We start from the raw sequence: 17,475 nt of genomic DNA on the forward strand, positions 1-17,475 counted from the left end.
GGAAGAAACCTAGAGAGGAACCAGGCTCTGAGGGGTGGCCAGTCCTCTTCTGGCTGTGCCGGGTGGAGATTATAAGAGTACATGGCCATTTAAAGCCTGATTGTTATTCAAGATGTTCAAACATTCATAGATGACCAGCAGGGTCAAATAATAATAATCACAGTGGTTGTAGAGGGTGCAACACGTCTGTTACCTGTTAACTGAAGTGGTCTATCAGTCAATTTCTTGGGATACTATACCTATTTTGCCAATTGGCCTGGACCCTTTTACTACACGGACCCCTGCTGATCCATCACGACTGATCTGCCGACGTAACCGCACGAGGGGGCTACAACAGACTTCTTCCATCACAACTTCCCTCTATGACCCTTCTGCTAGCCCCGGCCCGCTAGCTGTTTGAATCGCCATGTCTCCAGCCCGTCCAGCTACTCATTGGACCCTATGATCACTCGACTACGCATGCCTCTACCTAATGTCAATATGCCTTGTCCATTGCTGTTTTGGTTAGTGATTATTGTCTTATTTCACTGTAAAGCCTCCAGCCCTGCTCAATATGCCTCTGCTAACCCTCTTGTCCCACCTCACACACATGCGGTGACCTCACCTGGTTTAATTGATGTCTCTAGAGACAATACCTCTCTCATCGTCACTCAATGCCTAGGTTTACCTCCACTGTATTCACATCCTACCATACCTTTGTCTGTACATTATGCATTGAATCTATTCTACCGCGCCCAGAAACCTGCTCCTTTTACTCTCTGTTCCGAACGTACTAGATGACCAGTTCATATAGCCCTTAGCCGTACTCTTATCCTACTCTGCTCCTCTGGTGATGTAGAGGTGAATCCAGGCCCTGCAGTGCTTAGCTCCACTCCCATTCCCCAGGCGCTCTCATTTGTTGACTTCTGTAACTGAAAAACCCTTGGTTTCATGCATGTTAACATTAGAAGCCTCCTCCCTAAGTTTGTTTTATTCACTGCTTTAGTACACTCTGCCAACTCGGAAGTCCTAGCCTTGTCTGAATCCTGGATTTGGAAGGCCACCAAAAACCCTGAAATTTCCTTCCCTAACTATAACATTTTCCGACAAGATAGAATTGCCAAAGGGGGCAGAGTGGCAATCTACTGCAGAGATAGCCTGCAGACTTCTGTCTTACTATCCAGGTCTGTGCCCAAACAATTTGAGCTTCTACTTTTAAAAATCCACCTTTCCAGAAACAAGTCTCTCACCGTTGCCGCTTGCTATAGACCACCTTCTGCCCCCAGCTGTGCCCTGGACACCATATGTGAATTGATTGCCCCCCATCTATCTTCAGAGCTCGTGCTGTTAGGTGACCTAAACTGGGACATGCTTAACACCCCGGCCATCCTACAATCTAAGCTTGATGCCTTCAATCTAACATAAATTATCAATGAACCTACCAGGTACAACCCCAAATCCGTAAACACAGGCACCCTCATAGATATCATCCTAACCAACCTGCCCTCCAAATACACATCTGCTGTCTTCAACCAGGATCTCAGCGATCACTGCCTCATTGCTTGCGTCCGTAATGGATCTGCGGTCAAACGACCACCCCTCATCACTGTCAAACGCTCCCTAAAACACTTCAGCGAGCAGGCCTTTCTAATCGACCTGGCCCGGGTATCCTGGAAGGGTATTGACCTCATTCCGTCAGTCGAAGATGCCTGGTTATTCTTTAAAAGTGCTTTCCTCACAATCTTAAATAAGCATGCCCCATTCAAAGAAATTTGAACCAGGAACAGATATAGCCCGTGGTTCACTCCTGACCTGACTGCCCTTGACCAGCATAAAATCATCCTGTGGCATACGGCATTAGCATCGAATAGCCCCCGCGATATGCAACTTTTCAGGGAAGATAGGAACCAATGTACACAGGCAGTTAGGAAAGCAAAGGCTAGCTTTTTCAAACAGAAATTTGCATTCTGCAGCACAAACTCCAAAAAGATCTGGGACACTGTAAACTCCATGGAGAATAAGAGCACCTCCTCCCAGCTGCCCACTGCACTGAGGCTAGGAAACACTGTCACCACCGATAAATCCACAATAATTGAGAATTTCAATAAGCATTTTTCTACGGCTGGCCATGCTTTCCACCTGGCCACCGCTACCCAGGTCAACAGCCCTGCAAACCCCACAGCAACTTGCCCAAGCCTCCCCCATTTCTCCTTCACCCAAATGTTCTGAGAGAGCTGCAAAATCAGGACCCCTACAAATCAGCAGGTCAAACCCACTGGCTCCAGATCATCTATAAGTCTTTGCTAGGTAAAGCCCCACCTTATCTCAGCTCACTAGTCACCATAGCAGCACCCACCTGTAGCACGCTCACAGATCACTGCACCTGTACATAGCCCATCTGTAAATAACCCATCCATCTACCTCATCCCCATACTGTTATCTATTTGTTTTGCTCCTTTGCACCCCAGTATCTCTACTTACACATTCATCTTCTGCACATCTATCACTCCAGTGTTTAATTGCTAAATTGTAATTATTTCGCCACTGTGGCCTATTTATTGCCTTACCTCCCTTATCTTACCTCATTTGCACACACTGTATATAGACTTTTTTCTATTGTGTTATTGACTGTATGTTTGTTTATTCCATGTGCAACTCTGTGTTGTTGTTTGTGTCCCTGAGCTTCCTTTAATGATGCTTTGCTTTATCTTGGCCAGGTTGCAGTTGTAAATGAGAACTTGTTCTCAACCAGCCTACCTGGTTAAATAAAGGTGAAATAAAAAAGTACCTCAGGAGTAAATGTTAGTTGGCTTTTCATAGCCGATCATTCAGAGGTCTAGACAGCAGGTGCGGTAGAGAGGAGGAGAAGGTTGAAAACAGAAGGTCCATTTTACACATCAATTAAAAACACAACTCCAATTCCTCCTCCACAGTAACTAAACACAACAGCCTCTGAATACCCCATATACTCATAAATAGATCAATATTGTTGACACGTTTATAATAGGCAAACTCAACCCTCAGTCTCGCTGCCAACATTCCCTCCAGCATTCCCACCACGTCCACAGACCCCTGTCCCCGAATATTGTTCTTTCGGGTCTTCCATATCGCTAATTTTGCTGCCCCTAACACAAAATTAAGCAACACAACTACACCCTTTTGACTACCTGTACTTTGGCCCAAGTATATACAGTTGGGAAGAGAAAACCTCTCCCAACGCTGAGAACCAATTAGTGATCAGGTCAATCATTCCGACCAACCTGGGACACTGTAAAAACAGATGTGCCAGAGTTTCAGACTCTGAATGGACACCCCTCCCCAACAGTAGGGTCCAGGTGTACCAGATGCATGTTGGTGGCTATAGCTCCATGTATTATCCTCCATTGGAGGTCAGCTGTCCTCTTATCAATCGGCAGTTTGTATAATGAGCGCCAAAAGCCTTTTGGGGAAGCACCTGGACCAAGCACACCTGCCCACCTTGTCGATTTTACCCCTTCCAGGGAAGAGGCATGGGACACCTTTACACATATTATGTACATGGCCTGCATCCCCACGTTCTCCTCGAATGCCCCCACCGCAGCACTAACAATCAGTGCAGGGAACATATAATCCAGACCCTCCTTCCACCGATCAGATTTGGAAGTGTCAGTCACATACTGCAGATGAAGTACTGGCAAGGAGTCACAGACCTCAGCGACGACCTTCCTCAGTAGGTGAGATGATCGGATCCCTGCTCTTTCTCCCAGCTCCTCCAACGATCTGCTCCTGCTCCGCATCAGATGACCCAGCTTGGTGCACCCCACGCCTAACAGGCATGAACGCAGGCTGGCTGAACCCAGAGCACGGGACTGGATGGCAGTGTTATAAAAAAGAGGCTCTTCAAAAAGCCACATCCCTGGTGGCGTGCAGGCCTTACGGGACTTGACAAGAACCCTCCAAGCCTGCATAACAGACTCATGAAATGGAGTCAGGCCAGGCAACTCACCCCCCTCCAGCTTTAAGAGGAAAAGGTGCTTGTCTAAGCCCAAACAGCCTGCTCTCCTCATCAGTGTGTAGGCTGTGTCGACCCAGCTAGAACCGTCACTGTACAACAGTCTCTGGGCAGCTTGAAGCCGGAAAGCCATGATCCTAGAGGAAATGTCCACCAGGCCTTGCCCACCCTCGTGCAGTGGCAGGTACAGGGCTGCAGCTTTGATCCAGTGTTGTCCAGACCAGAAGAAATTGACAAGGGTCCTCTGAAGCTCTTGTATCAGACCCTTTGGTGGCTGCAAAATCATTAGTCTGTGCCACAGGGTAGAGGCAGCAAGATTATTAGCTACCAGTACCCTTCACCTATAAGACAGCTGGGGTAGCACCCATTTCCACCTTGACAGTCTGGCACACACTTTCTCCACTAAGACCCTCCCAGTTCTTTTTCTGAAAGACATCAGAGCCTAGAAAAAAAAACAATGTCTTCATCCCATCTCTGCCCCACTGAAACCCCCCTGGTAACCGTGGAGCGGACCCTATCTGGAGCTGACCTGCCCACAGCGCTTCACTCTTTCCCCAATTGACTCTAGCTGAGGAGGCCCCCTCATACACCTTTTAAACGTTTGAGAGAACCTTTAACATCCTCACCCCCTGTAATAAAAACTGTCAGGTCATCTGCATACGCAGATAGTGCTATCGTGGGACCCTTCATTACACCTGGCACAGAGAAACCAGTAAGCTTCGCTCTTAAACAACAAAGCATTGGTTCAATCGCCAGACTATATAACTGCCCTGAAATTGGGCATCCCTGCCTGATGCCCCTTTGGACAGGGATGGGGCAACTCAAACCACCCCCCACCTTCACCATACACGAGGCCCCAGCATACAGTAAATTCATCCAAGACAAAAAAACATCCCCAAACCCAAAAGCTTTCATCGTTTTAAACAAGTACTGGTGGTCCACACGATCAAAAGCCTTCTCCTGATCCAAAGAAAGTAAACCCACATTTACATCAGACAGTTTACAAATGTCTAAAACATCTCTTATCAGAAACAAGTTGTCAACAATAGAGCGGTCAGGTACACAGTAGGACTGGTCCTTGTGGACCAACAGCCCCAGATACTCTTTCAACCTGTTTGAGAGACATTTAGAAACAATTTTGTATTCTGCGCACAACAAAGCAACAGGTCTCCAATTTTTTACGAGAGCCAAATCCCCCTTTTTTGGCAACAGTGAAAGCACCGCACGTTGACAGGATACAGGAAGAGAACCCTCATGAAAAGATTCACACACCACTTCCTAAAAATCCTCCCCAATAGACCCCCAAAAGTGCTTATAAAACTCAGATGGTAAACCATCAATGCCAGGGGCTCGGGCCTGTTGAGAGCTGCATAACTGCTGTGGACAGCTCTTGCAGTGTAATGTCAGAGTCCAATGCGACTCTCTGCTCAGGTCCCAATTGAGGAAGACCGTGTAACAACTGTTCAGTACACAGAGTCACAATCCTCCGCCTTATAGAGGGCAGAGTAGAAATCCACGGCATGTTGACGCATTTCACTGTCATCCGTGGTCACCTTCCCATCAGGGAGACGAAGGCAGACCATCTGTTTGCGTTGCAATGTCGACTGTCCTAGGTTTTAAAAAAAGCGCTAGGAGCATCCATATCCTTGAGGGAAGCGAAACGAGACCTAATCAAGGCACCCTTCACTCTTTCATGCAGAAACGACCTCAGTTCATGTCTCTTGTCCTGTAAGTTCATGACTAGTCCAGGGTCGTTCTGAGTGAGCAGCTTCAATTCAATAGATTTGATGTGCTGTTCAAGGGCCTTGATAGTCTCTTTAACTTCAATTTGAGACAGAGCACTATACTGTTGACAAAATAATCGTATTTGGGCCTTCCCAACATCCCACCATTATCTCAAGGACTCAAAATTCCCTTTTGTGACCCTCCATTTTTCCCAAAACAACAAAAACCTTTCCCAAAACATGACATCATGTAACAATTTAACATTAAAATACCAGTAAGGTGATGACCTTCGTGGACAGGACAAGTGAATATCAACAGTAACAATATGATGATCAGAGAAACCCACAGGAGTAATGGCACACCTTCCAACCCTACTACAGTATTGCTCAGATACATACAACCTGTCTAACCTTGCTGCACTGACACGACCTTCATTAATTTTTAGCCATGTGTACTGCCTTTTGCATTCCTTACTCTCCACACATCAGAAAGCTCTAACTCAGTTAATAGACCAGACAAGCAAGTCTGACAATCTCTGTTGTAGATACCACAGTCACCCCTAAGCCTGAGGAAAACAAGATTGCCACCCCAGCACTGAAATTAGTACCATGACTGAGTATATGCTGCCTCTCCCACCACATACCCCAGTCAACCTCATTTTCCTCATCACTATGTGTCTCCTGTAGGAAAACTACATTAAGCCTTTTCTGTTTATTACTTCTAATACCCAAGCCCTCTTATTCCTGTCCCTTCCCCCATTAATATTGAGAGAGCCCACCCTTAGTACCTCCATATAGAAAAGAAAAGCAGAAGAAACCACAGAGAAACCAAAGAGAAAAAATACACCATATGAAGCATGATCATCATCATTATTTAATTTTTCTCTTATTAACCTGACCACGTTTCCCACCACCTTTTACTGCTGCAACAGCAGTAACAAATTTCCTCAAGCGAAAACGCTTCTTCTCACTCAACTGGTCTAACCCCACCGTCTTCTGTAACATCACAGCTGACCTCACAAACTTATCGACATCAAAATAATCTGCCAATTTGCCAGATTTCCCAAAAGTCTGATCCAGAAACCCATTTACCTCCTCTAGATCGTAAATTGAGTCCTCACCAGCTGCTATCATATCAAAAGAGATATCCATATCCTTCTCCTGATCCTCCTCAGCTGAGGCCACTGACTCCCCTCCACCACATCCCTTTCAACACTCCCCACTTGCACCCCATCACTCGTACCAGGCATCTCCTCCACTACCTGGGAGACTAGCCCCACCTGAACCCCATTACTCGTGGTGGGCATCTCCTCCACTACCTGGGAGCCTAGCTCCACATGAACCCCCTCCTGTACCCCATTACTCGTAGTGGGCATCTCCTCCACTACCTGGGAGCCTAGCTCCACATGAACCCCCTCCTGTACCCCGTTACTCATAGTGGGCATCTCCTCCACTACCTGGGAGATTAGCTCCACATGAACCCCCTCCTGTACCCCATTACTCGTACTGGGCACCTCCTCGCCAGTCTGAGGAACTGGCTCTTCAGATCCATCCCTCTAATACAAGTTGCAAACCCGTGCCCTCAACACGGATAACTTGTTCCTCAGCAACAGGTGCTTGTGGCTGCTCAACCACTTTCGGCCCACCTCTCCCTACATCAGTGGGCCCAGGCGTTACGATGACCACCTGCGCCCCTCCCTCTGCCTTCTCCCTTTTCGGGCAAGCATGTCGCTTATGACCAACATCCCCACACTCAAAACACCGTTGACTACCCGTACTAGCATAAGCCATATACAGTCTATTGTCATACTTGACTTTAAACGATAGCTCTAAAGTCTGCTCCGGTGAGTCCAAAAACATAAACACCTGTCGCCGAAACGACATAACCTGTTTCAACGTGTTTGCAACCCAACGGGACAACCTTAATTGAACTTGCAAACTTCCAAAGCGCAATAACTCGCGCTCCAATAGCTCATTTGGAATAAACGGCGGTACATTTGAAATCGTTACCCTTGTTGACGGAGAAAAAAGCGGCATAACTTGAATAAACATTCCTTTAAGAAGTACGCGGTGCTCAACCATACGATCAACAAGGCGCTCTTCTTTAAGAAATACCACCACCGCTTTATTCATCCGTGACGCATAAGCAACATTCTCATATCCTACCTTTTCTCCTACCGCGACCAGCAACTCCTCCACTGTGACAGTAGCTTCAGTAACACACCTAAAGCCGTGCCGAAGTGACAGGGACCGCATCCCCGCCAAACTCAGGGTAATTTCGATACGAAATACAAAATACTTAATTCTACCACACAAAAATAATAATAATAACCTTAAACATGCACAGAAGAAAACAAAGAATGCCACCAAGAAAGAGAAAACCGAAAGAAAGTTCTGAATATCTAACTCTACACAACACACGCACTCCTTCGCTCATACAATTCCCAGCATGCAGAGAGAGAGAGAGAATTGGAGGGATCATACTTAAATTCACAAATGACACCAGATAAGACAGGAGAATTACACCAGATACAACAGACTGACCCTAGTCTCCCGGTACATAGACTATTGCAGCATAGATACTGGAGACTGAGACAGGAGTGGGTCGGGAGACACTGTGGCCCCGTCCGACGATACCCCCGGACAGGACCAACCAGGCAGGATATAACCCCACTCACTTTACCAAAGCACAGCCCCCACACCACTAGAGAGATAAACAGACCACCAACTTACTACCCTGAGACAAGGCTGAGTATAGCCCACAAAGATCTCCTCCACCTGCACGAGCACGAGGGGGCACAAAACCGGACAGGAAGATCACGTCTGTGACTCAACCCACTCAAGTGACGCACCCCTCCTAGGGACGGCATGGAAGAGCACCAGTAAGCCAGTGACTCAGTCCCGTAATAGGGTCAGAGGCAGAGAATCCCAGTGGAGAGAGGGGTGCTGGCCAGGCAGAGACAGCAAGGGCAGTTCGTCGCTCCAGTGCCTTGCCATTCACCTTCGCACCCCAGGAGTATCACTCACCGGCTATCAGGCATTGTATCTGTACCTGTCACTGTGCTGCAGAGAGCTGCCTGATATATGTACACCGAAACACACGCACGCACACACACTGAAACGAACGCAGACATGCACACACCTCGCTGGCTCCAGAGTCAGACAGCCGTCCACAACTCCTCATTTGTCCTCCCCCGTGTGTGCAGAAACACTAATAGCAGTGAGGATTAATGAATACATAACCCTTAGTTATTAATGAGTCCTCATAATGCCCATTAACGAGTCCTCCCCATGCAGAAAAAGGAACAACGTGTGCCGAGAATGGAAATGCAGGATCCATGATTGTAGGTTAAGTGTTTCATTCACTCTCACAGGATTTTAACACCATTAGTATGTGTCCTTGCAGGTCCTGAGAGGTACAATACTGGATGAAAGGTTGAAAGGGTATGAGAATAATCTTCTCTCCTTTTCATCCACCTCTCGCTCTTCTTTTCTCTGTCACTGTCCCTCTTTTCATCTCTCTTTCCCCTCCCCTATCTCTTTCACCCAATCGCTTTCTCTCTTCCTTGCCTCCTTTATCTGTCTTTCTTTGCCCCCTCCCGTCTTCCATACACTTACCTCTCTCGCCTATCCCTCTCTCCTCCCCCCATCCCTCCGCCTCTCTCCTTTCTCCCTCTACTCTTAGACGTTGAGAGTTGTGAACATGGATGGAGGAAGTTCCATGGCCACTGCTACAGGTGCGTGAGGAAAGAAGACCGTTCTACAAACTTTGCCTCTAAACATTCGTCTCAAATCAAATCAAAGTTTATTTGTCATCTACAGTGCCTTCGGAAAGTATAGAGACCCCTTGACTTTTCCCACATTTTGTTATGTTACAGCCTTATTCTAAAATGGATTAAATATGATTTTTTTCCCTCAGCAATCTACACACAATACACCATAATGACATCACAATACCCCATAATGACATCACAATACCCCATAATGACATCACAATACACCATAATGACAAAGAAAAAACAGATTTTTAGAAATGTTTGTCAATTTTATTTTAAAAAACATTTCTTATTTACATAAGTATTCGGACCCTTTGCTATGAGACTCAAAATTGAGCTCAAGTGCATCCTGTTTCCATTGATCATCCTTGAGATGTTTCTACAACTTTATTGGAGTCCACCTGTGGTAAATTCACTTGATTGGACATGATTTGATACACCTGTCTATATTAGGTCCCACAGTTGACAGTGCATATCAGAGCAAAAACCAAGCCATGAGGTCGAAGAAATTGTCAGTAGAGCTCATCCCAAACCATCTCAATTTGGTTGAGGTTAGGTGATTGTGGAGGCAAGGTCATCTGATGCAGCACTCCATCACTCTCCTTGGTAAAATAGCCATTACACAGCCTGGAGGTGTGTTGGGTCATTGTCATGTAGAAAAACAAATTATGGTCCCACTAAGCCCAAACCAGATGGAATGGAGTATCGCTGCAGAATGCTGTGGTAGTCATGCTGGTTAAGTGTCCCTTGAATTCTAAATAAATCACTGACAGTGTCACTAGCAAAGCACCCCCGCACCATAACACCTCCTCCTCCATGCTTCACAGTGGGAACCACACATGCGGAGATCATCCGTTCACCCACACCGCGTATCACAAAGACACAGCGGTTGGAACCAAAAATCTCCAATTTGGACTCCAGTCCAAAGGACAGATATCCACCGGTCTAATGTCCATTGCTCGTGTTTCTTGGCCCAAGCAAGTCTCTTCTTCTTATTAGTGTCCTTTAGTAGTGTTTTTTTTGTTGCAGCAATTCGACCATGAAGGCCTGATTCACGCAGTCTCCTCTGAACAGTTGATGTTGAGATGTGTCTGTTGCTTGAACTCTGAAGCATTTATTTGGGCTGCAATTTCTGAGGCTGGTAACTCTAATGAACTTATCCTCTGCAGCAGAGGTAACGCTGGGTCTTCCTTTCCTGTGGCGGTCCTCATGAGAGCCAGTTTCATCATAGCGATTGATGGTTTTTGCTACTGCACTTAGAAGAAACTTTCGAAGTTTTTGAAATTTCCGCATTGACTGACCTTCATGTCTGAAAATAATGATGGACGGTCAATTCTCTTTGCTTATTTGAGCTGTTCTTGCCATAATATGGACTTGGTCTTTTACCAAATAAGGCTATCTTCTGTGTACCCCCGCTACCTAGTCACAACACAACTGATTGGCTCAAACGCATTAAGAAGGAAAGAAATTCCACAAATTAACTTTTAAGAAGGTACACCTGTTCATTTAAATGCATTTCAGGTGACTATCTCATGAAGCGGTTTAAGAGAATGCCAAGAGTGTGCAAAGCTGTCATCATGGCAAAATGTGTCTATTTGAAGAATCTCAAATATAAAATATATTTAGTTTTTTTTAACACTTTTTTGATTACTACATGATTCCATATGTGTTATTGCATACTTTATGTCTTCACTATTATTCTACAATGTAGAAAATAGTAAAAATTAATTAAAACCCTTGAATGAGAACATTATTCTAAAACTTTTTGCCGGTAGTGTACATTTGCAAAAATGTTTAAAAAAACTGTTTTTGCTTTGTCATTATGTGTCACGCCCTGACCTTAGAGATCCTTCTTATTCTCTATGTTTGGTTAGGTCAGGGTGTGATTCGGGTGGGAGAATCTAGGTTTTCTATTTCTTTGTGGTTTTGGCTGAGTATGGTTCCCAATCAGAGGCAGCTGTCTATCGTTGTCTCTGATTGGAGATCGTATATATGTTGTCATTTTTCTTTTGGGTTTTGTGGGATCTTGTTTTCTGCATAGTTTATTTTGCCTTACAGTACTGTGCGCGTTCGTTTTTGTCCTTGTTATTTTGCTTTTGGTGTCATAAATAAAATAGAACGATGTACGCCTACCACGCTGCACCTTGGTCCGGTCATTCCACAAACGAGAGCCGTAACATTATGGGGTATTGTGTGTCGATTGAAGAGGGGAAAAAACAATTTAATCCATTTTAGAATAAGGCTGTAACGTAACAAAATGTGGAAAAAGTCAAGGGGTCTAAGTACTTTCCGAATGCACTGTACAGAGTTTACAACGGGGTGTAAAACAGTGCAACGGTGCTATGAAATACTTACTTTCTCTCAACATAATAACAATAATATCTCATTCTACTGAAATGACATCTACCTGTTTCTCCACTTCAGGTACTTCTCTCACAGACACACCTGGGAGGATGCAGAGAAGGACTGCAGAGTGCACAGCGCCCACCTTAGTAGTATCACCTCAGCCACAGAGCAGGAGTTCATCAATGGTCTGGGCCATGATAACGCCTGGATTGGCCTGAATGATCGCACCGTGGAGGAGGACTTCCAGTGGACTGATGTCAATGACCTGGTGAGATTCGATATTCCTCTCTGTCAATAACATGTCATATTAGGCTCAGTTTGTGAATATATGTAATTTGTACCTGTACTTGATCCTCACAGTTGGAATAATGTGTGTAAAGTGTAACTACAGATGTATAACTGGGTGATTATTAGTTTATAACAGATTTAAAGCCAATTTAGCATGACTACAGTATAATAGAAAATGATTGCAATGTAACATAATTGTGTGGTATTGTGTAGGTATATGAGAACTGGCGAGAAAGCCAGCCTGATAACTTCTTCGCGGGCGGAGAGGATTGTGTGGTGACCATCGCCCATGAGGACGGCAAGTGGAATGATGTGCCCTGCAACTATAACCTGCCCTACGTCTGCAAGAAAGGCACAGGTAAAAGAACAATGATGCATTTACATGGCAATAACGTCCTCAGTAAGGGTTTTCGAAACGGCGGGTTCCTATTGGATAGCGGCATTAGACTGGGCTGTGCCTAGAAACAGGACGTTATGTTCATTTGGCTTTAGTTGAGTCATCACGGCAAATAGCGATTTTGGAAATACTGTTTCATATTACGTTCCAAAGCCTTCATTTTCCTCTACAAAGCCTTGTATCCTCTGGTGACTGTTCTGTTTTGTCAATAGAATGTCTGGCAGTGAAACGCAATAACTTCACATCAGCCCTGAGTGTAAGAGCATAATGACAGTTTTATCAACGGAAAATGCCAGAAGAAATATGGCCTTTTGGTTAAACGTGTCAATCTAGTATTTAGTTCAACAGGTTATTATTGACTAGCATCAGACATAGTGTCATGCATCATTTTTTTTTTTTGCCTTATCGACAGACAGAAGATAGTGCTATTTCTAAACCTCTGAAATTCCCCTAGAAACAACCCAATTAATATGCGGGCTGCCAAACCTCAATAGGCAGCAGTGTGACGAGCAGCTTTTAAGGGCTTGATTCAATCAGATCTGCTTTAGCCAACATCAACATAGCGGTTGTTTTGGCGGTGTTGGAGGGGGAACTGCGTTAGAGCTGTCAAATCATGCTGGAAACCCTAGACCCACTACAAATCGCATACCGCCCCAACAGATCCACAGAGCCGCAATCTCAAATCGCACTCCACACTGCCCTTTCCCACCTGGACAAAAGGAACACCTATGTGAGAATGCTGTTCATTGACTAGAGCTCAGCGTTCAACACCATAGTGCCCACAAACCTCATCACTAAGCTAAGGACCCTGGGACTAAACATCTCCCTCTGCAACTGGATCCTGGACTTCCTGACAGGCTGCCCCCAGGTGGTAAGGGTAGGCAACAACACATCTGCCACGCTGATCCTCAACACTGGGGCCCCTCAGGGGTGCGTGCTTAGTCTCCTCCTGTACTCCCTGTTCAGGAGGTAAGAAACCTGGCAGTGTGGTGCCAGGACAACAACCTCTCCCTCAATGTGAGCAAGACAAAGGAGCTGATCGTGGACTATAGGAAAAGGAGGGCCGAACAGGCCCCCATTAACATCGACGGGGCTGAAATTGAGCGGGTCGAGAGTTTCAAGTTCCTTGGTGTCCAACGAACTATCATGGTCCAAACACACCAAGACAGTTGTGAAGAGGGCACGACACCTTTTCCCCTCAGGAGACTGAAAAGATTTGGCATGGGTCCCCAGATCCCCAAAATGTTTTACAGCGGCACCAGTACGTCCCTGGGCCCCAGCTTCCTGATATCCAGGACCTATATACTAGGCGGTGTCAGAGGAAGGCCCAAAAAATGGTCAAAGACTCCAGTCACCCAAGTCATAGACTGCTTTCTCTGCTACCGCACGGCAAGTGGTACCGGAGCGCCAAGTCTAGGACCAAAAAGGTCCTTAACAGCGTCTACCCCCCCCCCCTTTGATTTTACACTGCTGCTACTCGCTGTTAATTATCTATGCATAGTCACTGTACAAATGACCTTGACTAACCTGTACCCCCACACATTGACTCGGTACCGGTACCCCCTGTATATAGCCTCATGATTTGTTATGTAATTTTCTTGTTACTTTTAGATTTTTGGGGGTTTGCTTGTTTTTTCTTTCTTCACTTTAGTTTATTTAGTAAATAATTTCTTAACTCTATTTCTTGAACTGCATTGTTGGTTAAGGGCTTGTAAGTAAGCATTTCACGATAAGGTCTACACTTGTTGTATTCGGCGCATCTGACAAGTAAAATTTGATTAGATTTGATTTGAAATCCCAAGTGTCTCCCGGCATTATACCTAAAGCGGACATTTCCATTGCTGCACGGAGTCACATTAACAGAAATCCCATGCAGCCTTCTTTACAAATTCAAACACTGGAATATGAGATGTAATCTACACCTAGATAATGCTGATAGAAATCATCATTATTTCATAGAATTCTTTTTCAATTTGAGAGTAATTATTTCTACAGTATATAGCCTACACTTTCTCGTTCTGAACTTCTATCTGGAGTGGGGCAGGTGTGGCTTCGTGACAATGACCGCAGGGGCAGCTGCTCACCTATTTGATGGCTCCAACGCAGTTCCACCTGCGACACCGCCAAAACATCCACTATGCAGGTGTCTGCTATCGCCAGTTAAGATGCTAGTGTATAAAGCTCAAAACACAGAAGTCTGAAGTGCATGTTTTTAAAAAAACTCCTAGTTGATCTAAACAGAAAACTCCATCTCTCTCTGTTGCCATTTTATCTCACCCTACGGATAATTACTTGCGCTACAAAGCCACCATTTGCCATCTTGTATAAAGCTGGCATTAAATTGCCAGTGACTGTTTTGCCCTCAGATCTGCCCCCGAAGTCCCAAAATGCATCTCTTTGTTACCCTGATGTAATTGTGACACTGTGGAATGAGAACAGGAGCAAGGATTTATGAGATAGCCTGAAGCCTAGCTCCTTGAATACAGAGCGTGGAAGAGCGAGACAGACAGAGAGAGAGGCAGAGAGCGAGAGAGAGGGAGAAAGAAATAGATGGGAGAGGCAGAGTGAGAAAGAGGGAGGGGAGAATATGGGAGCTGTCTTGGCTCTCTATCACTTGGCACTGCTCCATACCAACTGCAGAGCACCCAGTTTCTCCCTTTGGGCAGCACTCAATCTCGCCAACTGTCTTCAGGTGGGATTCAGTAGCAATGGTGCAACCTAGGGAGAGAAGAAAGGAACTGCAAGCAAGATACCATACAGATACATGTAGGATTTTAATTTGAGCCCGTTTACAACAGCAGGAAAATAATCCTGCAAATGTGGGGAAATTTGAATTATTATGTGAATTATTAATTAATGGAAATGTTTTAGGGGTTGATGCATTTTTCAAAGTGGAAATTACAAACTTCAGAAGCCTTTTCCTGCAAAATGTCTCCTGCAACAGGGTCATCAAATTAAGATCCCACATCTGTAGCTACATACAGTATCTTGTGCTTTTGCTTTGTTGCTCAACACAGACTTTTTTTGTTATTGTCGGCCCGTCTGACAGTGCTGTGTGGAACACCACCCGCCGTGGAGAACGCCCATCTGATTGGCCGTCGGCGGTCCCACTATGACATACATGCTGTTGTGCGTTACCAGTGTACTGAAGGTTTCTACCAGCGCCACATCCCCACTGCGCGTTGCCGGGCCAACGGCATCTGGGACCGGCCCAAGATCATCTGCACAAAGTGTGAGTGACAAGCAACAGATTTTGTTCTGAAAAAAACACATTTGTTATGTTATGCAACCTTTTTTGAATAACAAACATTTATTCACCCAGGTCAGCCATAAGCATTTGTGTATTCCCTCTAATATGGGCTCAATAAGAAACAGAATGGTACATTTTGTCACTGCACCCTCTGTGTTCCCCTCCGTCAGCTCAGCGATCCCACCGGTACCGCCGCAACCACCACCACGGCCAGCGCCGGGAGCGCAGGAACCACAGGAGACATGGAGGAGAGGCACACAGGGAGAGGGAAGAGGATGCACACAGCCACTACTGAACCAAATACTACACCTCCCATAATGCCCTGTGCCGGACCCCTGACATATCCTGTGACTGAGTGGATCAACCATTCAGGACTCACAATCAACAATAGTTGACGTTTATTTTTTCCTGACTTATTTCAGTCTGTCTCTTTGGGTTAAAATCTCACTTGAGATACTGTATGTGTGCAAAACTTTTATGAAAAGGACCTATTGACATCAGTGCAAAAAAAGTGAATTGTTCAACACGTACATATCTAAAGTTAGGATTTGTTCCTTTGTTGCTGATTTTTGTTTACCCCAGGTCCATTACAACAGTAATACCTGTTCTCTCACTAACACGGTCGCTAATATCTTAGAAACAGCAAATCCTTGGCATGTGTACGGATAACCTATTCTCGCTGTCTAAACATAAATACAGTGACGTGTGTGTGTGTGTGTGTGTCAGGGTGTCTATGCTATGCGAGTGTGTTCGGCAAAGTTCGAAGCTTGTTCTACATCTCAGAACTCATTTTAGTATTCCGTTTATAAAGCACAAATGTAATTAATGCAAGTGAGCTAGTTAGCGTTCAGTCTCAAATAACCCAGAGCTTTTGTATGTATACTGTACTTGTTATGTTTCTTTAGGACTCCTGAATAGCAGGTTTTATTATTCAACTTACATGCCATTTTTAATATTTGCTATCTCCTCATGTAATGTTACTATTTATTATGGACTCTTCGCAAGTTAATATACAGTATGTAGATTTGTTTTTACATAATCCAACGAGGCAATGTAATACCTTTTCGTTTTATATACCATTCTTACAATCAAAAGTAACGAAGGTAACCCTTTGATTGCCTCTCTCTGTACTGTAAATACTGTGGTGTTTTGTTTGTTTGTTATTGACTGGTATCTGATTGATACCTGAGCTTTGTCATGACCCAGTCATGTACCAGTCATGTACTTCGTATCGCCCTCTCAAATAACAACTAAAACGGACCCATTGATCTAGATGGAATAGGATAGATCGAAATACTGCGGACTGCGACAAAACTTTACCAAGGTATCTGCTCGGTGGTCAAAAGTCCCAATCTTTGCCCGGCTCCAATATGTGACGGGTAGGATGCCATGATTCATGATGCATATGGTTCTTCTGATATTTGATTGGGCGTAATCCCTTTTTTTGGTGTTATGACTTCCTGTCCTGCTGTTGTGTTCCATTCTTAATAAAGCTGCAAAAACTTAATGAACGACGACAATGTATCTGGTCAGTTTTGTGATTAAGCTGGGCTCAAACGCTATTATTTCAGTGTCTCTGAGTTTTCTTTCTGTTTCTCGACCACGTCATTTCTATACACTACCTCAAACACTGACGATTGAGATTGGTTTGTATCTAACCCATGCCTCCTATAGCAAAAAGAATGAACCCAACAAAGTCTTTGTATTTCTGTGTCCTCTATTTA

The 17,475-nt window shown here is 44.9% G+C and overlaps 1 protein-coding gene across 1 annotated transcript in view; it reads left to right on the forward strand.

The window, feature by feature from the left end:
* LOC139559789 (neurocan core protein-like) overlaps nucleotides 1–17,273 on the forward strand; it is a 68,121-nt gene extending 50,848 nt beyond the window's left edge. Inside the window, exons 14-18 of the mRNA XM_071376144.1 lie at nucleotides 9,380–9,431; nucleotides 11,895–12,084; nucleotides 12,318–12,462; nucleotides 15,551–15,733; nucleotides 15,922–17,273. Of these exons, the coding sequence (XP_071232245.1) occupies nucleotides 9,380–9,431; nucleotides 11,895–12,084; nucleotides 12,318–12,462; nucleotides 15,551–15,733; nucleotides 15,922–16,046 (695 nt within the window). The 3' untranslated portion in view covers nucleotides 16,047–17,273. The remainder of the gene's footprint in view (nucleotides 1–9,379; nucleotides 9,432–11,894; nucleotides 12,085–12,317; nucleotides 12,463–15,550; nucleotides 15,734–15,921) is intronic.
* Nucleotides 17,274–17,475: the final 202 nt, after the last annotated feature.

Source organism: Salvelinus alpinus, chromosome 30 (assembly GCF_045679555.1).
Source record: "Salvelinus alpinus chromosome 30, SLU_Salpinus.1, whole genome shotgun sequence".
Taxonomy (NCBI): Eukaryota; Metazoa; Chordata; class Actinopteri; order Salmoniformes; family Salmonidae; genus Salvelinus; species Salvelinus alpinus.